At 34.9% G+C, this 23755-nt stretch overlaps 1 protein-coding gene across 7 annotated transcripts; it reads left to right on the top strand.

Annotated features, from left to right (window-relative positions):
• Positions 1-1036: 1036 nt before the first annotated feature.
• LOC109076296 (multiple C2 and transmembrane domain-containing protein 2-like) lies at positions 1037-21837 on the top strand. 7 transcript variants are annotated; one of them, XM_042727207.1, is made up of 24 exons: positions 1037-1336; positions 3930-4020; positions 4498-5036; positions 6257-6319; positions 7543-7663; positions 12442-12584; positions 12684-12760; positions 12841-12952; positions 13058-13090; positions 13819-13986; positions 14122-14252; positions 15710-15896; positions 16085-16178; positions 16274-16376; positions 16896-16998; positions 17136-17237; positions 18020-18094; positions 18204-18323; positions 18588-18701; positions 18901-18942; positions 19045-19154; positions 19695-19804; positions 19969-20066; positions 20961-21837. In XM_042727207.1, exons 3-24 carry the CDS (start codon positions 4590-4592, stop codon positions 21027-21029), a joined length of 2622 nt encoding a protein of 873 aa, XP_042583141.1. In that variant the 5' UTR covers positions 1037-1336; positions 3930-4020; positions 4498-4589; the 3' UTR covers positions 21030-21837. The 7 variants fall into 7 exon arrangements, with proteins under 7 accessions (XP_042583141.1, XP_042583140.1, XP_042583145.1 ...); XM_042727206.1 differs by having other exon boundaries at positions 3930-4025; XM_042727211.1 differs by having other exon boundaries at positions 3841-4020.
• Positions 21838-23755: the final 1918 nt, after the last annotated feature.

Here is a 23755-nt window from a genome sequence, read left to right as displayed (position 1 = left end):
AGCGTAATGCTCTGAGTTACATTTTTTAAAGTCATTCAGCACTCAGTTGTTGCAAAGAAGATTTTTAGTTGATTCAAGAGGTGTTGCATCTGATCAACCTGGGGTGCCCCAAAATATGATGATATATAACAGGGATCCTCAAATCTGGACCTCGAGATCCACTTTCCTGCAGAGTTTAGCTCTAACCCTAATCAAACACACCTAAGCATGCTAATCAATGCCAATCAATGTCTTTGGGATCATTAGAAAATCACAGGCAGATGACTTTGATCAGGGTTGGAGCTAAACTCTGCAGCGCATCGGACCTCCAGGGCAAGATTTGAGGAAGGGGGATATATAATATACAATGATATAATTTCTTTTTTAACCACTAGGTGACAGCAAACCAAGATACTATGAATTATCAGTGCATCAAAACAAACCAATCCAGTATTTAGTCTCTCTCAAAGCCGTTTTGCAGATTGAGTTTGAGTATATTTGTCATTCTCATAACGTCAAGATAGATTTCATGCAAAGAGATTGTTTATATCCCAGTTAATGATAACGTTATCTCGCAACTGGAAAAGAATTATAGCATCCGGACTGTTATGAGAAACTCTAATTTAGATCACAATCTGATCCATGTGAGTGATAGATTACAGCAGCCTTGTTTTAAAGAACGACCCCGTTGGGTGACAAACAGCAAGGGACAAGGGGTGTTTTTCTCCAGGGGGCGCTTGGTGGCTCAGAACGCAGACTTCTCCATTGAGCCCCATTCAAATCTCAGTAGCATTTTTATATTTTTTCGAGACTTTTATACACTTCAAGGTGTTATCGTTTTAATGTTGGTTTAACTTCTTGTTTCACAAATAAAAATCGCATGCCATCAATCGTTATAAAACGATTTAGCTAGTTATCTCAAACATCGGTGATTGGTCCATCCTTACCAGCGCTGAGGAAAGTAACATGTGTCACGTGACAGCGCTGTCTGCGTAATAGTTTAGCAGCGGTATAGACATTCAATGTAAAACTTAAATAATGGCACTGAAAAACATTAACATCGATTAAATGCACAATTGCTATTTAAATAAACAGATCTATTTTTTTAGACCCAGCCTACCTGACCAAATATGGGCAACTTCCGGGCCAGTAATATCTGCTCATGAATCATGTTAATCGCCTTTCTGCTCACTTGTTGTATTTCAGTAGCTCATGAGTGAAGTCTTGCTGTGTTACTCATGTCGCTCGTGCTAGAGTAGGAAGTTAGTGAAAGCACTGCTGTGAACACATGAGATGTTTTCTCTTTGATCCGAAACGTCTTTGGTTGAAAGGAAATGGATTAAACGCCGGACCTCAGGTAGGAATACTTCTCATACAGTGATTTATTCAAATGAATGTCTATATAATCAAATAAATGAAAACGAAATGTTTCAGTGTTGAATCATAAACCCTTTGGGACTGTCCCACAAGTGAACGTGCATGCATTTGATTGCTGTCAATTCATTTTCATTTCCAGTTTTAGTTTACTTTATTTTGTTAACACTTCTTCCATACTGTGCTGATATTGGGACAGGCAGATATGATCCATCATAGTGCATCTGTTTGTTTCATAATTGCTGCATTCTTCACATTTTCAGTTGTCACTTTGCAGACAGTATTAGATCCTTCTGTGTGGAAGTGAATGTTGGTGCATTGTTTGTGTTCTGGGAGGGACACTGTGTAATATTCTTTTGTTAATTTGTCTTCAAAAGGAAAAATAATATTGTGTTGACACATTACTTTGTGAGTTTAAAAAGCTAAAAATACTTTCTTACATGACCTTCCTTTTTACGGAGCACTAGAACAGGTTCCTATGAAAATGCATTGGTCAAAATGTGTGGGAAACATATGGATGGATAGACAAGCAGATATTCTGGGCTATATTTGAATATGCACACCAGTTTTTGATTTTGGCCTGAATTCCATAAGATTTCTTTTGCTTTATGTTATCCTTAGTATCTAAACATAGCAACCATATATGGAGGAAACTAGACAAACTCAGGTGTGCACAGATGGATTGTAAATATCATAAAGCATTGCTCTGGCAGCTGTATTTGGCTCTAGACTCACTGTACAGCTGGAACTGACTGTACAAGTGAATGAAGGGATAATACTAATGCCCAATGGACCAAACAGAGGAAGTGTGTTTGAAGCATTATAAAAGCTGCGTGGATGCCATTTGGACCACACCACCTTAACGTTTAGCTCAAACCCAACTTTACGACCAGCTTTGTTTACTTAAAAGTTAACGATTATATGCAGTTTGAGTAAGTGGTTGTATCTCACGCCTAATTTAGCTGATGTCTGTGTGTCTATCGCGCCCGGCTTTTATTGGTTGCCGTATTTGAGATGTTTTTCAGTGTAATCCAGCATTTAGGATTTTTAAACACTGGTTTCTTAGAATTAGCATTTGACCGACAGATTGCATTTGAAGTTATGTTATCGTTAACTTAAAAGTGAAAGTGCTCGTGAAATTTGATGTAAATAAACTTTTGCAATGTTGGGTATTTTCTAAAATTTGATTGTAAATAGTTACTGAAATTAGTTCCTCAAGTAACTGTGAAAGTAATATATTGGAAGTTCCTCAAAGTGACATCTCAAGTAATAAATGTGTCAATTATCAGTATAGTTTAGACTTCTGGATGACATACTGTACAAGATAGACTTGAAACTTGCTCTCTTATGTGTTAATCTACATCAGACTATTTAGCATGATAGTTTTGAAGTCATTTTGGCACAGACCAAAAATTATCTGTGGTGTTTCTCAAAAACCACTTCTGTGATAGTTACCTAGCCATTTCCTCAAACTTGTTAGCTGGCTGTCGTCCAGTCCCTGATAATGGCTCAGACTGTAGTGAGAGATGTGTCCCAGACAGGTCAAGTTTTTGTAAAAATCTGTAGTGTCACAAAAGTGAGACAGATTTTGAGGATACTCTGCATGTAAGCATAATATCCTGAATCTTTAAATCTTAAGGTCATGTTCACAGTATTTAAACCCGTAAGAGGATTATGCAGCTATTGGTTTTTAGTAATGATTTATATATACCTACACACTACTACACTACATATATGCCATTACTCCAGTCTTCAGTGTCATGTGATCCTTCAGAAATCATTCATTTGGTGATTTTAAGAAACATTTATTATTATTATTGATGTTGGAAACAGTGAAAACCGTGATACATTGTTTTCAGTATTCTTCAGTGAATAGAAACAACAACAACAACAACAACAAAAAACAGAAGAACAGCATTTATTTCAAACTGATTTTTTATATCAATGTCTTTACTGTCACTTTTGATCAATTGAACTTGTCTTTGCTGAATAAAAGTATTCATTTTTGGAGAAGATAATAGATATTAGTTTTATAGAAATGAATGATTTCTTGAGATATATATATATATATATATATATATATATATATATATATATAAGACATTCATTTCTATAAAACTACTGTCTATCTATTTATCTATCTATTAAATGTTTGGGGGTCAGTAAGACTATATATATATATATATATATATATATATATATATATATATATATATATATATATATATCTATATATATATATATATATATATATAGCAACTGCAATAGTTATAATAAAAAAAATTCTTATTAATTAAATTGCTGTACTTGGTTGGCAAAGCTTGTTATCAGTAAATCTAGATATCTTTTTATGACTCACAAACAACACACATTTGGCTTATTTTGATAAGTACAGCTTAAAAGATTAGTTTTCATGTTATACTCTCTAGTTCCCGAGTGTTTGTGCATTTGAAATATTCTAATATGTTATATGCATTGCTGCTGTAGGTGGTTATAGTGTGTTCTGGGTGTCTACCTACAAACCAAAACCGAAGTCAAAAAAGCCCATCCCAAGTCTTTCTGTCATCATTTGCCAGGTGGTGTTTGTGACGCAGATGACACAATAACATCTCAGCTGATCATCATTTGCATCATTCATGTCCGCTCTGAAGTTGAATTCCTCTTTGGGTCAGGTTTGTTTATATCCCTAACCCTATAAGTATGAGCAATAATAATAATAGTGATGCTTGCCTTAGCAAACACCTGTGTCACCTGTCTCTTTTCCATTATCACTGATGTGTGAAAAAACCCTGATGTGTAGCTGTAAAGTCAAGTTATGCTTCCACACAAAAGGAGGCAGAGGGATGAGCTTGTGGCCTGAATTACACCCACAACATGTTAGGCCTGTTTAAAACAAATGAAAGGTGTCTTTAGAGAATCAGGTCTGAGGTGACAGTATGGGCCGTGAATCATAGTGCAGATTTATGGAAATCTCAAACATGTATGTTCTTGATTGATTGTTCTCTCCTCAGCTGAAAAAGGAACTGAAAAAATCAATATATAGGCACAGCAAATGTTTGGTCTCTTATAGATGATTAACATACATCTGCTACATTGTTTTAGGATAGACTTTGTTTAATTTACTTTCTTGTATTGTCCTTGCAGGTCTTGGTCACAAGCCAGCTGTAGTGTGTGAGAGAGAGGCCTTTGTGACCAACTTTGCAAAATCCACCTAAACAAACTCCAACGCCCTTCTCATGGAGGACAAAAAGTCCTTGATTGGCAGTTTTCGCCAAAAAACCAAACTCTTCCGATACTCGCGGGTTAGCAGTGACAAAAACCCCAACAAGCCAGAGGTAAGGGAAGAGCGCTTGTTGGACCAGCGGATGAACACGTCTGTGTTGAACGTCCTGCAGAGGAGTCGGACGTCCTATCTAAAAAGCCCCGCCCACCAACAGCCAGCTGACCTCAGGACTTCCTCAGCTTGCAACCGTAGCCCAACCACCCCCCACAGTGTGACTCTGCAAAAGAAAGGGGGCGGCACCGGCCTCGCCGATTCGCTGGACTCGACCGGCTGGCCGTCGCAGGAGTCAGTCACTGATTCCCCGTGTGAGGAGCACAACATCTCCAAATCCACAGATGAGAAGGATCAGGTGCTGCGTTTGAGGGACACTCCGCTTCCTTCATCAGAGAGCCTGGCTGAGGTAAAACGTGCCAGTGATCTGCAGCTGGGTTAAGTTTTCTGTGACTCTGCTTTTTTGGCTTTTTATGGGCAACCTCTAGCAAGATTGTGTTACATGAACCTGATGCTTTTGGTGAACTTAGTACTTCCTTGTGTTCTTTTCATTTTTATCAACTGCGTATTTCATAAAGATCACACAGAAAACTCACTTTTTTTATCGAAATGGATTGCAATTGCGTGCATTTGGGGTAGCTTTCATTGCTGTTAGGATTTTAATTGAAATGAAAAAGCTGTCATTCAAGTTAGACAATGCACAGTTTTTCACCGTCCTCTATTTTGCCGGCTGATCTCCAGAGAACAGTGCAAAGCAGCACTCTATTGTGAAATGTAGTTCCTCTGAACACGAGCAAGTCACCACTGCAGGAACTTGTCATAACATTTCAAAGCCCTAGAATGTGGTAACACACATTTAGAGCAGACTGGTGCTTCTCCATTTGTTTAAAATGCAAATAAGCACCCGGGAAGTGTCAAGCTACCTTTACGGTACTGTACGGCACCAAAAATAACACACAAACAGAGATCTTTCATGGTCAGGTGGAGGTAGATGTTTGCTAATTATGTAACGCTGCTTCATTTTGCATTGGTGATCTTTCACTTTGATCTTAGTAAAGTTATCATATGATTTGATGCTGGATAATATCCAAGAATATTTGCCTTTGAGGGTGAGTCAGCTACTCGTTTTTAAAGGTGATTTGGCTTGTAATACCTTAAACATAGAATCACCTGTTGTTGAAAGATTAACTTGGGATTTTCAGTGAGGAAGAAAAACCCTACTCTGTGCTTTGTTTTTATTAAAAGAACACGATCTTTAAAAGCTTTTCGAGTAAGCTGTTTTACAAGTGTGTTATATTTAAATAATGTATGCATTTTTTTTTTTTTTTTGAGGTTTCCTAGCAGTGGAAACTTTAATTCCTCTAGTTCTTTGTTTATGTGGCTTAGCATTCATTCTTCCTGGGGCTAAGGAATTTTTAATAAAGATTTTATCTTCAGTGTTATTCTAGAAACGTGTTCCACGAAATTAGAAGTCAGAAAATACAAAATAACTGTTTTCGACTACTAGAGACTGACTTTGGATAAATGAGGAAATTTCTTTACACTGTTGATTCATGGGTTAGTAGCTTTTTATCATATCTAGAAAAGTATTTCACTCTTCCATTTGTTTTGTTTGTGTTTGGGAAACAGAAGCCGCATTTAAACAGAAATGGTTCAGATATGGTCTCCATACATGACAGTGAGCACAATAATGTAAGTATTAGCATGTTTGGTGTGTGTGTTATTCTGTTGTTTAAGTCTACTATTACATGAAATCAGAGGACGCTTAGTAGAATACATGCAGCTGACATTGTGTTTTAAATGCCCCTGAAATGGACCATACTGTGCGTAACAGTGTTCTTTTTCCAAAGCTGACATTGAAGGCTCAAGGTTTGCTTCCTGACAATGTGAAAGTTGCATAAAACAGCATTTTACCTTGGAAGATAATGGATTTCTGTAGTCCTAGATTTTTATGTGGCAAGGATGGAACAATATTGCGCCCTTCACTTGCAGAACGCAAACTTCTAGAGGGCACACAAATCTGAAGAAATGAATTTAGATAAAGGGATGCTGAGCCAGTGGTGGTTTTGTAGGCACACGTCAAATTCTTGAATTTAATGCAAGCAGCTATTGGTAGCCAGTGCAAATTGATGAACAGAGGTGTGATGTGCATTCTTTTCGGCTCATCAAAGACTAATCATGCAGTCGCCTTCTGTATTATTTGTAGAGTTTTGATAGAACTGGCTGGAAGACCCGCCAAGAGAGCATTGCAATAGTCCAGCCTGGACAGAACAAGAGCTTGAACACGGAGTTATGCAGCATGTTCTGAAAGAAAGGGCTCGATCTTCCTAATGTTGTATAAAGCAAATCTGCAGGCCCGGGCAGTTTTAGCAATGTGGTCTGAGAAATGTTATGGTTGATGTGCCTCATTGCCTCATGATCTCCCTTTTTGTTTTTATTGTATTTTTCATCAAATGAATGCAGCCTCGGTGAGCATAAGAGACTTTCAAAAATCTAAAAAATGCTACTGACCCCAAACTTTTGTATGGTAGCGTAAGAAAAAACTCATTCATAAAACTGGAATTCATATGCAAATAACACACTGACTTTTTAGCAAGTCCATTATGAATAATAATAAAGTTCAAAAAATTATGAAGTAGAAAAAAAAAGAAGTAAGGGGGTAAAGCTTCATGTGAGTAGTGCTATATAATGAAAGTGTATATTTGAGAAAGTCACCACTTCTATATTTTTTCACTATTTTTAATGACCATTTATGTTTTTTCCAGTTCACTAAATTGATCATTTAATATGCTCCTAGTTCCTAAAAATACAAAACAGAAGGACAAAATTGCTGCTTGATATGTAAAGTTACACTATGCAGATATAGTGTTCATGTGACTTGTATAAAAACTATTTTAAAATATTTTTTTTATCAGATTCTGGACATGAAGACAGAAACAGCTGGAGTGAATGAGCATCAGAGGGAAGCTCAGAGAACATATCTGCTCACTATATGCCTGAAGGAGGGCCGTGGACTGGTCATTAGAGACCGCTGCGGTGAGTGTCAGATATCTGTGTATAAATGTAACACACCCTGAAACTCAACACACAGCCCTATATTTTAATAACAGTCAGTGGTTTTTGTATTAGTGCTTATTTGTTAAAGGTGTACCCATCAGCTGGAGTTAACACAGCAAAATGCGTTAATGTGATGTGTTTGCTCCAACATCAAAATAATTCCTTCCGGAGTTTACTGTGTAGAGACAAATGTAAATACGCTTTCAAAACATTGCTCTGTTTGTTTGAGTGGTCCAACATGTCTGCTACTGAATTATCCAATAGCGTGAGTTCAGGGTAGCACTATTTCTAACAACCCGTTTAGCAGGGAATCGACTTACATGTCTGAGGTTGGAAGCTCATTATTTTCAAATCATTATAACAGTAACAGTAGTGGCATAGAAGTTAGATGTCACCTTTAATTATATTAAATATTAATAAAAAGGATAAAGTGATAGTGAAAGTACACTAGCAAAAATTTTAAATGATCAACCGGCTTTGATAGTGACATTGTTACTAGGCTTTAAATGAACTTTATCACTCATTGATCACTCAGTTTTGCTTTAGTTGACTGCGTTAACACCAGAACTTGTGCATTACTTTCATACTTGAGCCAACATTCCTCTCGGCACATTCAAACCTGTCTGCAGCCACACCTGCGTAGATGAATCACACCTTGAACCTTGAAAACGCACTGTTGTCTTTACTGGCACATGAGGCACTCATCTAAGACATGTAAAAACACAGAGAGGTGGAGACTAGGATATGCACTGGTATACTTCCTCATCCCGAGATCATTTACTGCTGTTTATTGTGTGTGTATTGCGTCATTGCTACGTGGCTCATTGAACCAGCCTGCGTATTTTGCTTTAATTTCATGATTTGTGGTTGTAGGCCTGTTAGGCTTTTTCAGAGCTATCCTGTTGTTACATTTTTTCAAGGCAGCGAAACCTTGATTGATCCTCCTTTAGAAAAAGACTTTTGGAAATATTAGGATACTGTTACTGACGTTTTCATAGGTGTGTCTATTATATAAGAGAAGCTGGAGATTTTAAAGAGAGTATTTGCATGTTATAGTCAGTGTTTGCACACCTGCCTTTATTGTGGATGATATAGTCACATATCATATTACTGTTTTAAAGTCAACATGAATTGCTGATTGCAACTCGTTTTACTTTTGTAAAGAATATCGGTAATTAAACAGGATATTCAAATATACACTACTGTTCAAAGGTTTGGTTTGCGGTCTGTGTTTTTGACCAAGGCTGAATTTATTTGATTAAAAATACAGTAAAAACAATAGTATTGTGTAATATTACTGTAATTTTAAATTACTTTAATATATATTTTAAATTTATCTGTCATCCAAAGCTGAATTTCCAGCAGTCATTACTCCATAGTAATAAATGAAATTTGATTTCAGGTTTTTAAGCATTAATAGACCAAGTATAAAGAGTTGCTTTTGAATTTTATTGCTTTTAAAGTGATAATCCATTAAATTCTCTCATCATGTACTCACCTTAAACTTGTTCTAAACCTGTATGAGTTTCTTTCTTCTGCTGAACACAAAAGACAATATTTTTAACAATCAAACTCATGCAGGTTTTACAACTACCTAAGGTTGAGTAAATGATGACTGTATTTGAATTTTTGGGTGAACTATGTCTTTAAAGTGAGGTGGATGAAAGGGTAAGGTTGGGAGTAACTGAGGACAGAACTTGTTCAAACATACTACATGTCGCCCTCTACTGGTGCAACAGGGTTATTTTCCGAACCATAGTCAGCAAGCCTGGTTGCTTAGTATGCCCTTTACAGCCTTATTGAGGGCCCTGTTTTTATCCATTTTTATAGCACTGTAACCTACCAGAAGTTGTAGCATGTTGCAGCTCTTCTTGCTCTTTCAAAATGTTAGTCCTCTCCGGAAGCGGCCTGGTTTTGCCTCATGCACTGATGTTGCACTTCAGTATTAACCACATCCTTGTCAAAGGCAAACCCACACGAAACAGAGTTTACTAAACGTGTCATCTGATTGAAGGGAAAATGATAGGGACTGCACTTGTTTGCACCAAGTATTTCACTGAAATTTCACTGAAATACTTGGCCACATAGTTCACTGAAAGGTTATAAAATGTATTATATTGAAGGAATACCTAAGGTTACATATTTATTGGTCAGATTACTACAGTATGTCTGAATTGACAATTGTTTAAATACAAATGTTCCAAGTTTTCTATCATCGGTTTCATACATTTTTGACATATATTGATTAATAAATGTCAATGGTAATGTCTTATGATGTAACATGTAATATCATATTTTGTTTGCACATTCTCATGAGTGTAGGTGTTTAAATTTTCCATTATTTTCATGAATGTTTTCAAACATTTTTAATATAGGCTACATTTTTTAAGACAGGCAAGACATTTAGTATGCATTTTGAGTCATTTTTAAGATGCAGTTTTTAAGTATGAATTTTGAAATTTTCTTTAGGGTTATTCCTTTGACATTTCAAGCTGAACTAACTTATTGTGCCGTAAAAGGTCATATTGATTTTTCTTAAGACATGTGACATACCGTATCATGAAGGTCTACGGAGGTCCTCTCTGTGATGTAATTTCCTGTTTTATGGTTTTGTTGTCACATAACAAAATGACCTGCATGTTGGTTATATCATACTAACTTGAGTCACAGTCTTCTCTCACTACTGACGCTACAAAAGCATCAGGGCCCGCACCTGTCCAGTCCCTCTAGGATTTCGCAGAACTTTTTTCAAATTTTTGTGACCTAAAATGACAAGGACTGTTTCCTGTTTCCTTCCTACAATGCCGTGTCTATTTCTATAAAGTGGGGTAATTCCAACTTTGCAAGTACAGTCTGACGCTTCTGACACACAGTACGTTTTCATATGTAAAGGATTTGCCATTCAAACGCCATTGCCATTTGATGATTCAAGCGCAAGTTTTGAGCAGTGTAGAGGAACTGTTAGAGCTTGTTGTTTGTCGTTTCTCTGATCACAAATGTAGACATGATTTTATGTTTACACTGCACAATATAAAACGGAACGCATAAAAACACAGTATAAGTCATTATAATCAGTAATTATGTCCCCACTGGATGCAACAAATGTCTTGCTTGTAATGGGTTTTATTGTTTTTGTCTCATCGCACCGGGACACAGCATCACAGTATGGTAAGGGGCGTAACATTTCCGTCACACGCTTGAGGTATTCAGCCAATCACAATGCATTGGATAGTTGGCCAATCAGAGCACACCTCGCTTTTCGGACGGATGAGCTTTGTAAAAATCAACACGTTTCAGAAGGCGAGGCATAGAGGAAAAACAATAATGTACAGTATGTGGAAAATAATGTGTTTTTTTAACCTTAAACCACATAAACACATTTCATTACACCAAATACACAAAATAATGTTCTTTTTAGCAACGTCATATGACCCCTTTAATATAACAATACAACACACATATCCGCATTATATATACTATCTATATGCCTACCATAAATCAATTTCCTGGTGTTAAGTATATTATGTTTACGTATTCTATTGTCGATGCTAGTGTTAGTACTGTCTGTCTATACCCATTTATCGGTTTATATATACAACACTGACTGTGCATATCTGTAAATATGTGTACATTGTGTGTGTGTGTGTGTATGTGTATGTGTATGTATGTGTATATATATATATATATATATATATACTATATATATATATATATATATATATATATATATATATATATATACACATACACACACACCATTGTTAATTGTGAGTGTACAACTCGTGAGTGTTTACATTCCACCACAAGCGCATGGCTTTACAACAACTCACTGATCAGATCACAGAGACAGATCAACAAAACCCGGACTCTGTTTTAATCATTCTTGGGGACTTTAATAAAGCAGATCTCTCCCGTGAACTGCCAAAATACAGTTGACTTACTTTGGTTCACAGATTTGTTAAACTATTAGTAATATTATAAAGCAGAACTGCAAAGCAGGAATAAAAGTAAATTAAAATGAATTTGCTAAATTACTCGTGTGTATGTATATATATATATATATATATATATATATATATATATATATATATATATATATATATATATATATATATATATATATATATATATATATATATATATATATATATATATATATATATATATATATATATATATAAACACTTAAACATTTAATTAAGAAATCAAAATTTTGGGGTTGGGTAATGTTCTTGATAGTCTCTGATGCTCACCAAGGCTGCATTTATTTGATACAGTAAAACAGTATTGTGATCTATTATTATAATTCAAAATAACTGTTTTCTATATATTTTCAAATGTGATTTATTCCCGTGATGCAGAGCTGAATTTTCAGCATCATTACTCCAGTCTTCAGTGTCACATGATCCTTCAGAAATCATTCTAATATGATGATTTGCTCCAAAAGGAACATTTTTTTTTTTTTTTTTTTTTAATTCTAAAGTCATTTAAATTTTTTTCAGGATCGTTTGATGAATAGAAAGTGCAAAAGAACAGCATTTACTTGAAATATAATTTTTTTTTTTTTTTTGTATGTCTTTAATGTCACTTGAACAGTAATGCATTTACCATAGTACAAATATATTTAAGCCATTGCTAATAAGAACTGCATTGTAATTTATTTCTAGATTATAAAATAGAAATGAGACTCTAATACATGCAAATGCTATAGCTAAGAAAATTTGCAGATGGTAAATAAAACATTGCTCTCTCCATAGGCACAAGTGATCCATATGTGAAATTCAAACTGGACGGGAAGACCTTATACAAAAGTAAAGTGGTGTATAAGAATCTCAACCCTGTCTGGAATGAGACTTTCTCCTTCCCAATCCGCAACCTGGACAAGAAACTCTTCATCAAGGTACACGTTTACTTTGCTGTGGCATGCATGCATAAGCATTCACATTACACCAAGATCAGCCACGGGTATATTAAGCAGTACCATCCACACATTATTCAGGTTTATGATCGAGATCTGACGACGGATGACTTCATGGGGTCCTGCGGTGTTGAGCTCAATAAACTGGAACTTGAAAAGTAGGTTGATTTGAAATGTTTGTATTAAAGGTCAAAGCAGAAGTGTGGTTTCTGATGCTTTTGTTCTGTCTTTTGTACAGGAGCAGCGAGATGGCGCTTCCTCTGGACGACCCTAACAGCCTGGAGGATGATATGGGTGTCATAGTCGTCGATATCTGCTTATCTGTGAGGGATGGCAAAAACAAAAAACAAGTAAGCAACTTTATGAATTTAAAGAGCTGGTTAGGCAAGCAAACTAACTCCACCAACTGAATGTTTGCTGCTTATGTGTTCACAATATTTGTTTCTATTGTGAAGAGATGGGCCCAAAGGAAAAAAAGGAGCTTCAGGGTGAGAAGGATTAGTTTTAAATTACCTCTCATTCAACCTTTTTGATTCTTGAGTGGTTGTGTCAGCGCTTTCTGGTGAATTTATATTAAATACTTCCTGTAATAATATATTCAAAGCAAATGATTCCACAAACAATGATCCTGCTTTTTCATCTGGGGCCAGTGTATTTGTTAATCTGCATGCAAATAACTCAATGAAGAATAAAACTAACCAAATTCACAACCAATATAGCACTGTTCTCAACTCTTTTTTTTTTTTTTTTTTTTTTTTGCCATCAAATGTTGACCCCAATTTTTTTTTTTAAACAATAATTCACCACGGAAAGCACACTGTGGTCGGTACAAGCCATGTTTATTCTCATTGCAAACAACTTGGGTCATGCCTTCTTATATTTTGCTTAATTTTTTCATGTTTTTTGAAAATGTGGCCATGCCGCACAACCTGTCCATGCTGGCATCAGCCTAAATTGACTAGCTTTTACCAAGTGACAAAAATACTGTAGTTTGATTGGATGCATGAAAGATACAGTAACTGGGTTTTCCTCGATTTTAAAAGTTAAGTATATTTATTTAGCTAAATTAAATATGCATGATTATATCATGCATTTTATTATTTGCATGTGCAATTGTTTTTGACAAGTTAATAGTTGAGAACCAGTGCTATTATAATCTCCAGAAGCTTTGCACAAGTTCTCAATATCACATTTTAATATTTTTATTGATCCTCAGGGAAGTACAACAGAGCATAACAAGCGTCTCACGGAGTCTATGAAGAAGAGTCAACTCTGGACCGGCGTATATACCATCACTCTGGTGGAGGGGCGGGACTTACCACTGGACGGACAGGGGGACCTGTTTGTTCGCTTTAAACTGGGAGATCAGAAATATAAAAGCAAGGTATTTACTTGAAAAGCATCAGGAAGACCGGTTTAGTTCTCTGATGTAGTTACAAAGTCATTAACTTTGAATATCAAGATTAATCAACGCAGCTTTTCTGCTGTACAGGCTTTAAGTTTGCATCCATTTTCACAGAGTCAAGTGAAGAAGGTCAACACACAGTGGAGAGAAAGATTTGACTTCAACCAGTTTCCTGATACGTCCAGCATTCTAGAGATTGAAGTGGTGGGAAAAGAGGGGCGGAGATATGAGGATTGTTATGGACAGTAAGTTAATGAAGGACTCTGAGAATGTCTAATGTAAGCTGAGTTTTATTTACGGAAGCTGGCATGATCTCTGTTGCATTAGAATTGAATCTTATGTTGTTGACTTTAGTTTACAGTAAGGAGCTGGAAGTGGAAGCAAGGGGAAAATAAATACATGTTAAAATTAGGGCTGTCAAATGATTAATCACGATTAATCACATCCAAAATAAAAGTTTTGTTTACATAATATATGTGTGTATACTGTGTATATTTATCATGTATATATAAATACACACACATGCATGTATATATTTAAGAAGAATATGTTATGTTTATATATTAAATATATTTATATATAATATAAAATATAAGAATATAAATATATAAATGTATATACATGTAAATATTTTCTAAATATATAATTTATGTGTGTGTATTTATATATACATAATAAATATACCCTGTACACATACATATATTATGTAAACAAAACTTTTATTTTGGATGTGATTAATCGTGATTAATCATTTGACAGCCCTAATTAAAATGCATACTAATGTATAGTATCTTGTGGCATGAGACTTTGAGACCACAAGACTCTGTCTTTCCAAAGTTATACAGTATTCAGTATTTCATCTCCTGCCATGACTATATAAAACCAGTAAATACACATTGCAAGGATACGATGCTTTTTTTACATAATAAAAATATGCCAATAATGCACAAGTAATATTTACCATTTAGACCTTTTTTAAAGAAATAAATTAATTGTTTGATTCAGGATGCATTAAAGGTGCTGTATGTAAGATTTTGACTCTACTAACACATAAAAATACCATAATACTGTATGTTTGCAGATATTTAAGAAAGCTGCTAAGTTAACATACTTGTTTATCTGAAAAACAATGCTACAGTCAGTTATTCTCGTTTGAAAATGTGCGTTTCGGGCGTTTGTGAAACCCGCCCACTTCCAGTTTACCCAATTGTATTTCGGCAGCCCGGGTTGCCAGTTGGCGGAAAAAAACAGCGCATTTCATTTATTGTCAAGTGCTCTCGTTGCAGTTTGTGTCCTCAATCTGGCAACCTGCACGTGCATGAAGTCTGAGGAGGATGGGCCGGGTGTAAAAACCCTCTCCAATATTTAGAATTGGATTGCAATACCTAGTTCAACCACTCGATGTCAATCCTACATACAGCACCTTTAAACTTATTAAAAGTCACATTAAAGACCTTTAAAAAAAAAAAAAAAAAAAAAGGAACCCAGAAAAAAAGTAGCACAACTGTGCAAACCTTGTTACATTAATTACATTAAAAAAATTTTTATTATTTTCTGAGGTAAACAACACTATGCCCCAAATACTGTCAATAAAGCTTACCTTCAATCAAACCTAGAACATTCAACTCAAAAGAATAAAGAATTTAAGGGGGTCTTGCTGGTTTTGTGTTCAAGGCCTGATGTGTCTGTGTGCACATTGCAGGTGTGAGATCGAACTGTCTGGGTTGCCGTTGAATGAATCCACACTGTTTACACATGAGCTGGACCCGGGCCGAGGCAGGGTGGTGTTCCTCGTCACTCCCACTCCCTGCACTGGAGCGTCCATCACGGATCTCGTCGCCCCTCCACTGGAAGAGCCTCATGAGAGAGACAACATGCTGGTTAAATATGTACGTTAAACCCATTACTCTACCACAGTACTTCCGTATGTATGCTACAAAGAATGTTTAAATGTCATACTGTGGCATCTAAAAGAAAAAAAAACATGTTTAAAATAATAGTAAGCAATAACAATATGCACTCCGGATCTCTTTTTTTTTTTTTTTTTTTTTTTTTTTTTTTTTTTTTTTCTTGGCAGAGTTTGAGGAACTCCCTGAAGGATTTGAGAGATGTTGGTTTTCTTCAGGTTAAAGTGATCAAGGCCACTGACCTCATGGCTGCTGATCTAAATGGTATTGTTTATTATTTGTGGATTACACAGTCAAAAGTCTTTTTTTAGCCGTGAGCAACAACAACCACATTCACTGGATCTTCTGTATATGTTTAGGAAAGAGTGACCCATTTTGTGTTCTGGAATTGGGAAACAACCGGCTGCAGACCCACACCATATACAAGACCCTCAACCCTGAGTGGAATAAAGTCTTTACATTGTCAGTATCCAAATTTATTAATGTACTCTACCATGCATAACTTTATGGTCAGTAAGATTAACATTAATTAATAAAGTTGATACTTTTATTGAATCCAAAAATGCATTAAATTGATCGAAAGTCACATTTATATTGTTAACATTTTTATTTCAGATAAACACTGCTCTCTTGAACTATGTGTGCATCAAAAAATCCTTAAAAAATGTATCACTGGATCCAGATTTTTTTTTTTTTAACTGTTTTCAACTATGATAATAATATGATTTCTTGAGCATCAAATCGGCATATTAGAATGATTTCTGAAGGCTCATGTGACACTGAAGACTAAAAATTTAAAAATGTATTGAAATAGAAAACTGTTATTTTAAATTGCAATTATTCACAATATTATTGTTTTCGTGAGCATCAGATACTTTCAAAAACATTAAACAATCTTACAAACTTTAGAACAGTATTCTACATATTATTCTGTATTGTTAAATTAATAGTGACATTTATTCCAATCCTCTTGTTGACCAGCCCAGTCAAAGACATTCATGAGGTTCTGGAAGTGACTGTGTTTGATGAGGATGGAGACAAAGCCCCGGATTTCTTGGGGAAGGTGGCCCTTCCTTTACTCTCGGTAAGTGCAGAACATTGACATAATTTACTTAAATACCTCAATTTTTAGAGCAATGGTGTGAAAAACGTCTTAATTGAATTGGAATTTATATATTAATATGATTGAGTTTTGTTTAATGTTTTTTTTTATTGCAACAGATACGTAACGGTCAGCAGGTTGCTTGTCCTCTGAGGAAAGAGAATTTGGGAGGACTGTTTAAAGGAACCATAGTACTGGAGCTGGAAGTCATTTTCAATCCTGTGAGTCTTTTTCTGAGAGATTACACCTTTATTCAATAGTTCAGTATGATCAGCCAAGCAGAATATGACAGCCAACATATAGCACTTTATACAGTTTAGATTGCTTTACATTCACATACATATATAAATATCATATGTGACCCTGGAGCACAAAACCAGTCTTAAGTCGCTGGGGTATATTTGTAGCAATAGCCAAAAATACATTGTATGGGTCAAAACTATTGATTTTTCTTTTATGCCAAAAATCATTAGGATATTAAGTAAAGATCATGTTCCATGAAAATATTTAGTAAATTTCCTACTGTAAATATATCAAAACTTAAATTTTGATTAGTAATATGCATTGCTAAGAACTTCATTTAGACAACTTTAAAGGTGTTTTTCTCAATATTTATTTATTTATTTATTTTTTGCACCCTCACACTGCAGATTTTCACATTTGTATATTGGCCAAATATTGTCCTATCATAACAAACTATACAAAAAAAAAAAAAATGGAAAGCTTATTTCATTAGCTTTGAGATGGTGTATAAATCTCTTATGACTGGTTTTGTGGTCCAGTGTCACATATATTAAAATCCATCAGTTATGAACAAATTTAATTTCAGCTATTAAAGCAGCTCTACAGAAGATGATAGTGCCATTATTTAGCTCAAAAATACTGAGCTCAGATACATTTTCAGCACCTGATGTATATCCTTGTATGTACAGTATCTGTAAAATAGTTCATATGCTCAGACACTGTATATTTAATATTTTGAATTGTTCAATGCCTTGGCCAGATCAAAGCAAGCATCAGGACCTTCACACCTAGAGAGCAGAAGTTTATGGAGGACAATGCCAAGTTTTCTAAGAAGGTAGGACGTTCAGAAATATTAGAGCATCAGTAGAGTATAGTATAAGTTGGGTAACATCCACACAGAAATGTGTCAGTGTATGAGCTGCTAACTATCTGACAATCACCAGGTTCTTGCCAGGAATGTTCTTCGCGTGAGGAACCTTTATCGTGCTGTGTGCCACACCAACCAGTTCATCAAGAGCTGTTTCCAGTGGGAAAGTGTGCAGAGGAGCATCATAGCATTTCTGGTTAGAAATTCATTCATTCAGTCAATTCATGATTGTTTAATTAGATTTTTATGGTATTATGTGATTTGGAAATAAATCATATAAATGCTAGGTTACTTTTTATAGCAGCTTACCTTACAAATAAGACTAGTTTTTAATAGTTAATCATGTATGTATAACTGTTAATAGAAGAATTTGGATTAATGTAAATATATGACAAATATGTCACCCTTCATTGGTCTCCGTCTTCATGAAAGCCTGAATCCTGCATGTGTTTTCCTTCAGGTCTTTGTTCTCACTGTGTGGTACTGGGATTTCTACATGCTGCCCATGTTCATGGTTCTTCTCATTGTGTGGAACTATCTCCAGATCGCCTCTGAGAGAGTCACCAGAGACCTAGTGGGTGATTTTTATTTCATTTTATTTTTTTTAATCAATTTTGTTAACACTTGTGGTGGCTTTCATTGCAGAATATCAACCAGAGTAAGAATTTAGTTTAGCATTTGTTTTGGCGATTGTGATACTGAATGTAAATGTGATAGGCTAACTATAATTGAATGGCTTTGTTTTAAAAATAAAATGCAAAATTCCTTTGCAGGACACCATGGAGTTATATGAAGAGGAAGATGAAGATGAAAAGGTATAATTCTTTCCTATTAAGAAAATTACTTGCATTCATTTATTTCAGTAACTAAGGATGACATTTTATGTCCTTGGTCTTTTGAAATCTTTCTTCTTGTAGGAGTCGGAAAGAAAAGGTCTGATGGAGAAAATTCACATGGTTCAAGAGATTGTCATTACGGTCCAGAACCTTCTGGAGGCGATTGCATCCTTTGGTGAAAGAATAAAAAAGTATGTGTTGTTTTCACCTCTTCATTCAGGCTTTTGAAGTGTGTAAATTTGTTATTGTGGATATTAAGAGAAAATTATTAATTGCATAATATATACACAACTGTTCAAATGTTTGGAGGTGGTAAGATTTTTCTGAAAGAAGTCTGATATATGTTCCCCAAGACTGTTTATTTAATTTATTTAATTTGAAAAAACAGCAGTATTATGAAATGGTAAACTTTTGAATGATTGTGTGTGTGTGTGTGTGTGTGTGTGTGTGTGTGTGTGTGTGTGTGTATAGGTTAGTCAAATTTATTCAAAGCAACAAGAGATTGAAAAGTCTGAAATTGTACATTATCCACTGTCTGTATATTTTGAAATCTAACTTTAACTTCTGTTAAACAGTTAAAGCACACAACTATCCTTCAACAACAATAATCAAAAGTGTCAAATATTTCTGATATATCTGTTGCTAGTCACTAAACTAGCATTCAAACAGTACAAATATTCAAAAGAATGCATGCACATTAACATTGATACACCATTTTTTTTTCTCCCCAGTACATTCAACTGGTCAGTGCCGTTCTTGTCTAATCTGGCCTTCCTGGTCCTCATGATGGCTACAGTGATCACTTACTTTATTCCAATACGCTACATTATTTTATTATGGGGTAAGATACCAGCTGTGTTACTCTCAAACAATGAGAAATGTGTCAGAAACCTTTCAAGTCAGTAAAACCATTGAACAAATTAAGCACATTTGTGACAAATATTGAAGTTCTGGGTCATCAGTAGAGATTGGTCATAATAATGTTTTTTTTTTTTTTTTTTTTAGGTATACATAAATTCACAAAGAAACTGCGCAATCCATATGCCATTGAAAACAATGAGGTGATGGATTTCCTCTCCAGAGTGCCTTCAGATGTTCAAATGGTAATTATCACAACATTTTTTTTTTTTAAATCCTGCAATGTAATCATGTTTTGTGTATGAATGAGGCTATTGGCTTATAATGTATACAATTTGATTTACCAAATAATACCAATATAATTTATAATATAAGGTTGTACACCTAAAGAATCGAAGTCCTTTTATTCTAAATACTATTATTCAACACAATAATGAACACCTCTCTCACTTACCTCAGATGTTGCATTGCAGTTGTTTAAGAGCTAGTGAAGTTTAACAAAAAATATGTATGCATAAATAATTTCAAATGTCTACAATTAGATGACTGAATGCACTGCCTTTTCTCAATTTGCTTATTTGTCTGGAAGCTTAGTAAAAAATAACTATACTGAAGTGCATTTGAAATACATTTATTTCATGCTAAGTGTACTTCAAATACATTTACATGTGTATGTACTCAATAAAAAATACCCTGCAGTTGTACTTTTGGTATACTAAATTGGTATGCCTAAAATCTGATAATTTGGAACAACTAATAATTGTACAGACGTAGTGCTGAAGTCCAACTAAAGATACACTGAAGTATATTTGATTGTGCTAAAGTGGACCTATTGCAAGTATACTTCAGGTACACTTGTAAATATCTTGCATTTAAAGAATGATGTTATTCAAAGATCGTACAATCCTCATCTATAGTGACATTAAAACACATTTTAGGCTTAATATTAAGAAATGTGCATTGTGTACTAGTAGTACTCCAAATATAATTTAATGCTAATTTTTATATCTTGAGAAATATGTCAGTAAATATGTTAATAGATTTGAACTCTACTTAGTATGACATAAATGTATTTTAAATATATTACTTTTTTACTAGGGTTCTCATTCTTCTTCTTCTTCTTCTTCTTCTTGTTTCAGGCACAGTACACTGAATTGAGCAGCTGTAGTTTCCACAGTCCTTACAGGAGAAGAAAAGCATCTCCTTAGACACTAGAATGAGAAACGCTGGTCTCCTGAGAACTTTCTGTGTGAAGAGACTTTGAAGGTGCCAGGACTCGACGGCCAGGGAGTGATTTCAACATGGATTTAAATAGTTGAATTGCAGTTGATCTGCTTATTTTATTTAAGCGAACTGAAATCACCCCCCTCAAATGGTCCGGTCTTCACTGCTGGGTCGTACTGAAGCACCTTGGTTAAAAACACAGACACATATTAACACTCACAGCAGCATTGAGGGATGAAGAAATGTGACTAAGATAACTGAATGGTTAAAGTGTAGGATGCACCGCAGCGGGCCTTAGATGCAATTCCTGAACGACAAATTGTGTACAGTATGAGTGCAATACAGTGCAATGCTTTGCTGTTTTATACTTGATGCATTTCTTAATTTTGTCTTTCAGACTTGTAAAAATATGTTTTATAAAGTCACATTCTATACAAGCTTATTTTTGTCTTTTTAATCTATTATTTGCATTTTATTGCAGAAAAAAATCTAGATGCGTGAAATTGAATACATTTTAAAGTGCCTTTGACAAACTCTAGGTGTAAAGAACTTATTTTAACTACATTCTTCTGTCAAAGTTTGCCTTTTGTGCAATATGAGGTTCTAGATATGGTTTGGTTGTTGAAAAGTGATAATTGTACAATGCAAGTACACTTCTGATTTGTATTTTACAGAATTTTACAGATTGACCTCTGCTCACATGAACATTATGAATAGTACAGATGTTTTTGTACTCTTTGATATTCCGTTTTGTATCACGGTCATTTCAAAGTAAACATTTACTACATTTGATGACAGAGATGTGTTTGTGTTCTTATGATCTTCTAAAACTGAACATCACAGTCACTGCTAAATGAGTTAACGTGAATGCATAGATAAGGAAGAATGTAGAGAAAGCAATATATGCCTTCAGATTCATCACACAGTGGTTAGAATATTCAACCACACAGTGGCAGTGTTTTTCTTTAATGGGATCCCATCATGCAGTTCATCCATTGCACAGCCGATCTCTCTTGCTATTCAAGAAAAACATAAAGGGATAGTTCACCCAAAAATGAAAATGGTGCTGAAAGGATATTTTTGCAGGCCAAAACCCATTAACTCTGGAACTTCAGTTCAGCTGTCCCAAAGTCATTTCATGTTTTATTCTACAACATAAAATACAGTAGCTCATCTACTTGATAATCTGCTTGTATTTATAAAAACACTTTTAAAAACTGTTCACACTCAGAATATCAGGCAATGTGTGTTTTAGATAAAAACAAGCTTAATTCTCATGTGACTGTGGTGTACTTTGTTTAAAGCCTAAGCTTATTACTTCTTCCCATTGTGTTTAGGTTTTGAAATTCATAACATAGAAGTTGTTTATTTATTAAGATTATAATGATGAACAAAATCCTATGGGTTTTTGTTGAGAGAACCAAGTTGATATAAAATCTGGGTCGGTCTACAAAACTGTCATCCCAGGCAGTCAAAATATCTTCTTTTGTATTCCACAGAAATGAGAAAGACTTACAGTTTTAAAACAATGCAAGTATGAGTAAATGATGACAGACTTTTCATTTCGGGGTGAACTAGACTGCACTGAATTTCAACAGCATGTTACTTCTCATGGTTTGAAATCCTGAACGTAGATCTTACACCTGTAGAGAAATACACTGAATGCATTTTTAAACCAGCTCACAGAATCACATTTTCAGTGAAAACCTGGCTCTTAACACCATGTAATTGACCCCTCTCTGAACTATTTTGGGTTTGAACACTCCCACTGTGTTTGGATAATGAGAGGGCTTCTGTGAAAGAGCTGAAGAGCATAGAACGAAAGTCTGAAATAGCCTTTCCTCACTACAAATATCACATTTAGGGGTGTGCAAATAAACAGGACGCGCGACAGACTGCTGGGTAGAAAGACATTTTCATCCTTTCTGAAAACTAAAAGTCCTTTTGGTAAACCACCCTTAATTAGTTCCTCTTAGCATTACGCCATTAGCAGAGGAATAAAACGTCACGTCTGGCCACAAAGATGTTGCCCCATGGGTCATCAAAAGATCAAAATGAGATAAATGATAACAAGATCATAACGATCATGCCTCTAGACACACTCCAGTCCAGCCTGAGCAGAACTTGATTAATCATGTGAGGAACAGTGGCTCCAGACAGGCTGGAAGTCAATAGTTTGATTCAATTTTCCATCTGTCTGCCTATGATTAACACTGTAAAGCCCAGCATGTGAAATAATAGTCAGAATTTTCAGAAACGATAGAGTTTGTTAAATCTTTAGAGAAAATATTTGTAAAAAAAAAAAAAAAAAAAAAAAAGTTGTTTTTGAGTATCACATTTGATCAGACTTGTATCACTCATTTAATATAATTTAGGAAAATATACTTGATGACAAAAAACAGTTTTATTCAAAGACCCAAACTGAGTGAAAAAATGCAATTTGGTGCAGATGCTTATATTTATATGGGTAGATAGTAATAAGAAATTCTGATGGCTTATGATGTAAATCAGGCTAACTGAATACATTGATTAAAATGCATGTTAATATCAGTTATCACTTCCCAATAATATGGCTTACATTATGTAAATGCTTAGTTTTATGATCAATGTATGTTTTTATTATGGGGGCAAAACAATGCTATTCAATTCAGTGATTGAGAGATAAATAAACTCAAAAGCCTGTTTTAACATAATTGATGTAAATAAAAAA

This window comes from Cyprinus carpio, chromosome B7, assembly GCF_018340385.1.
Source record: "Cyprinus carpio isolate SPL01 chromosome B7, ASM1834038v1, whole genome shotgun sequence".
NCBI lineage: Eukaryota > Metazoa > Chordata > Actinopteri > Cypriniformes > Cyprinidae > Cyprinus > Cyprinus carpio.
This window is presented reverse-complemented; position numbering and strand designations above follow the sequence as displayed.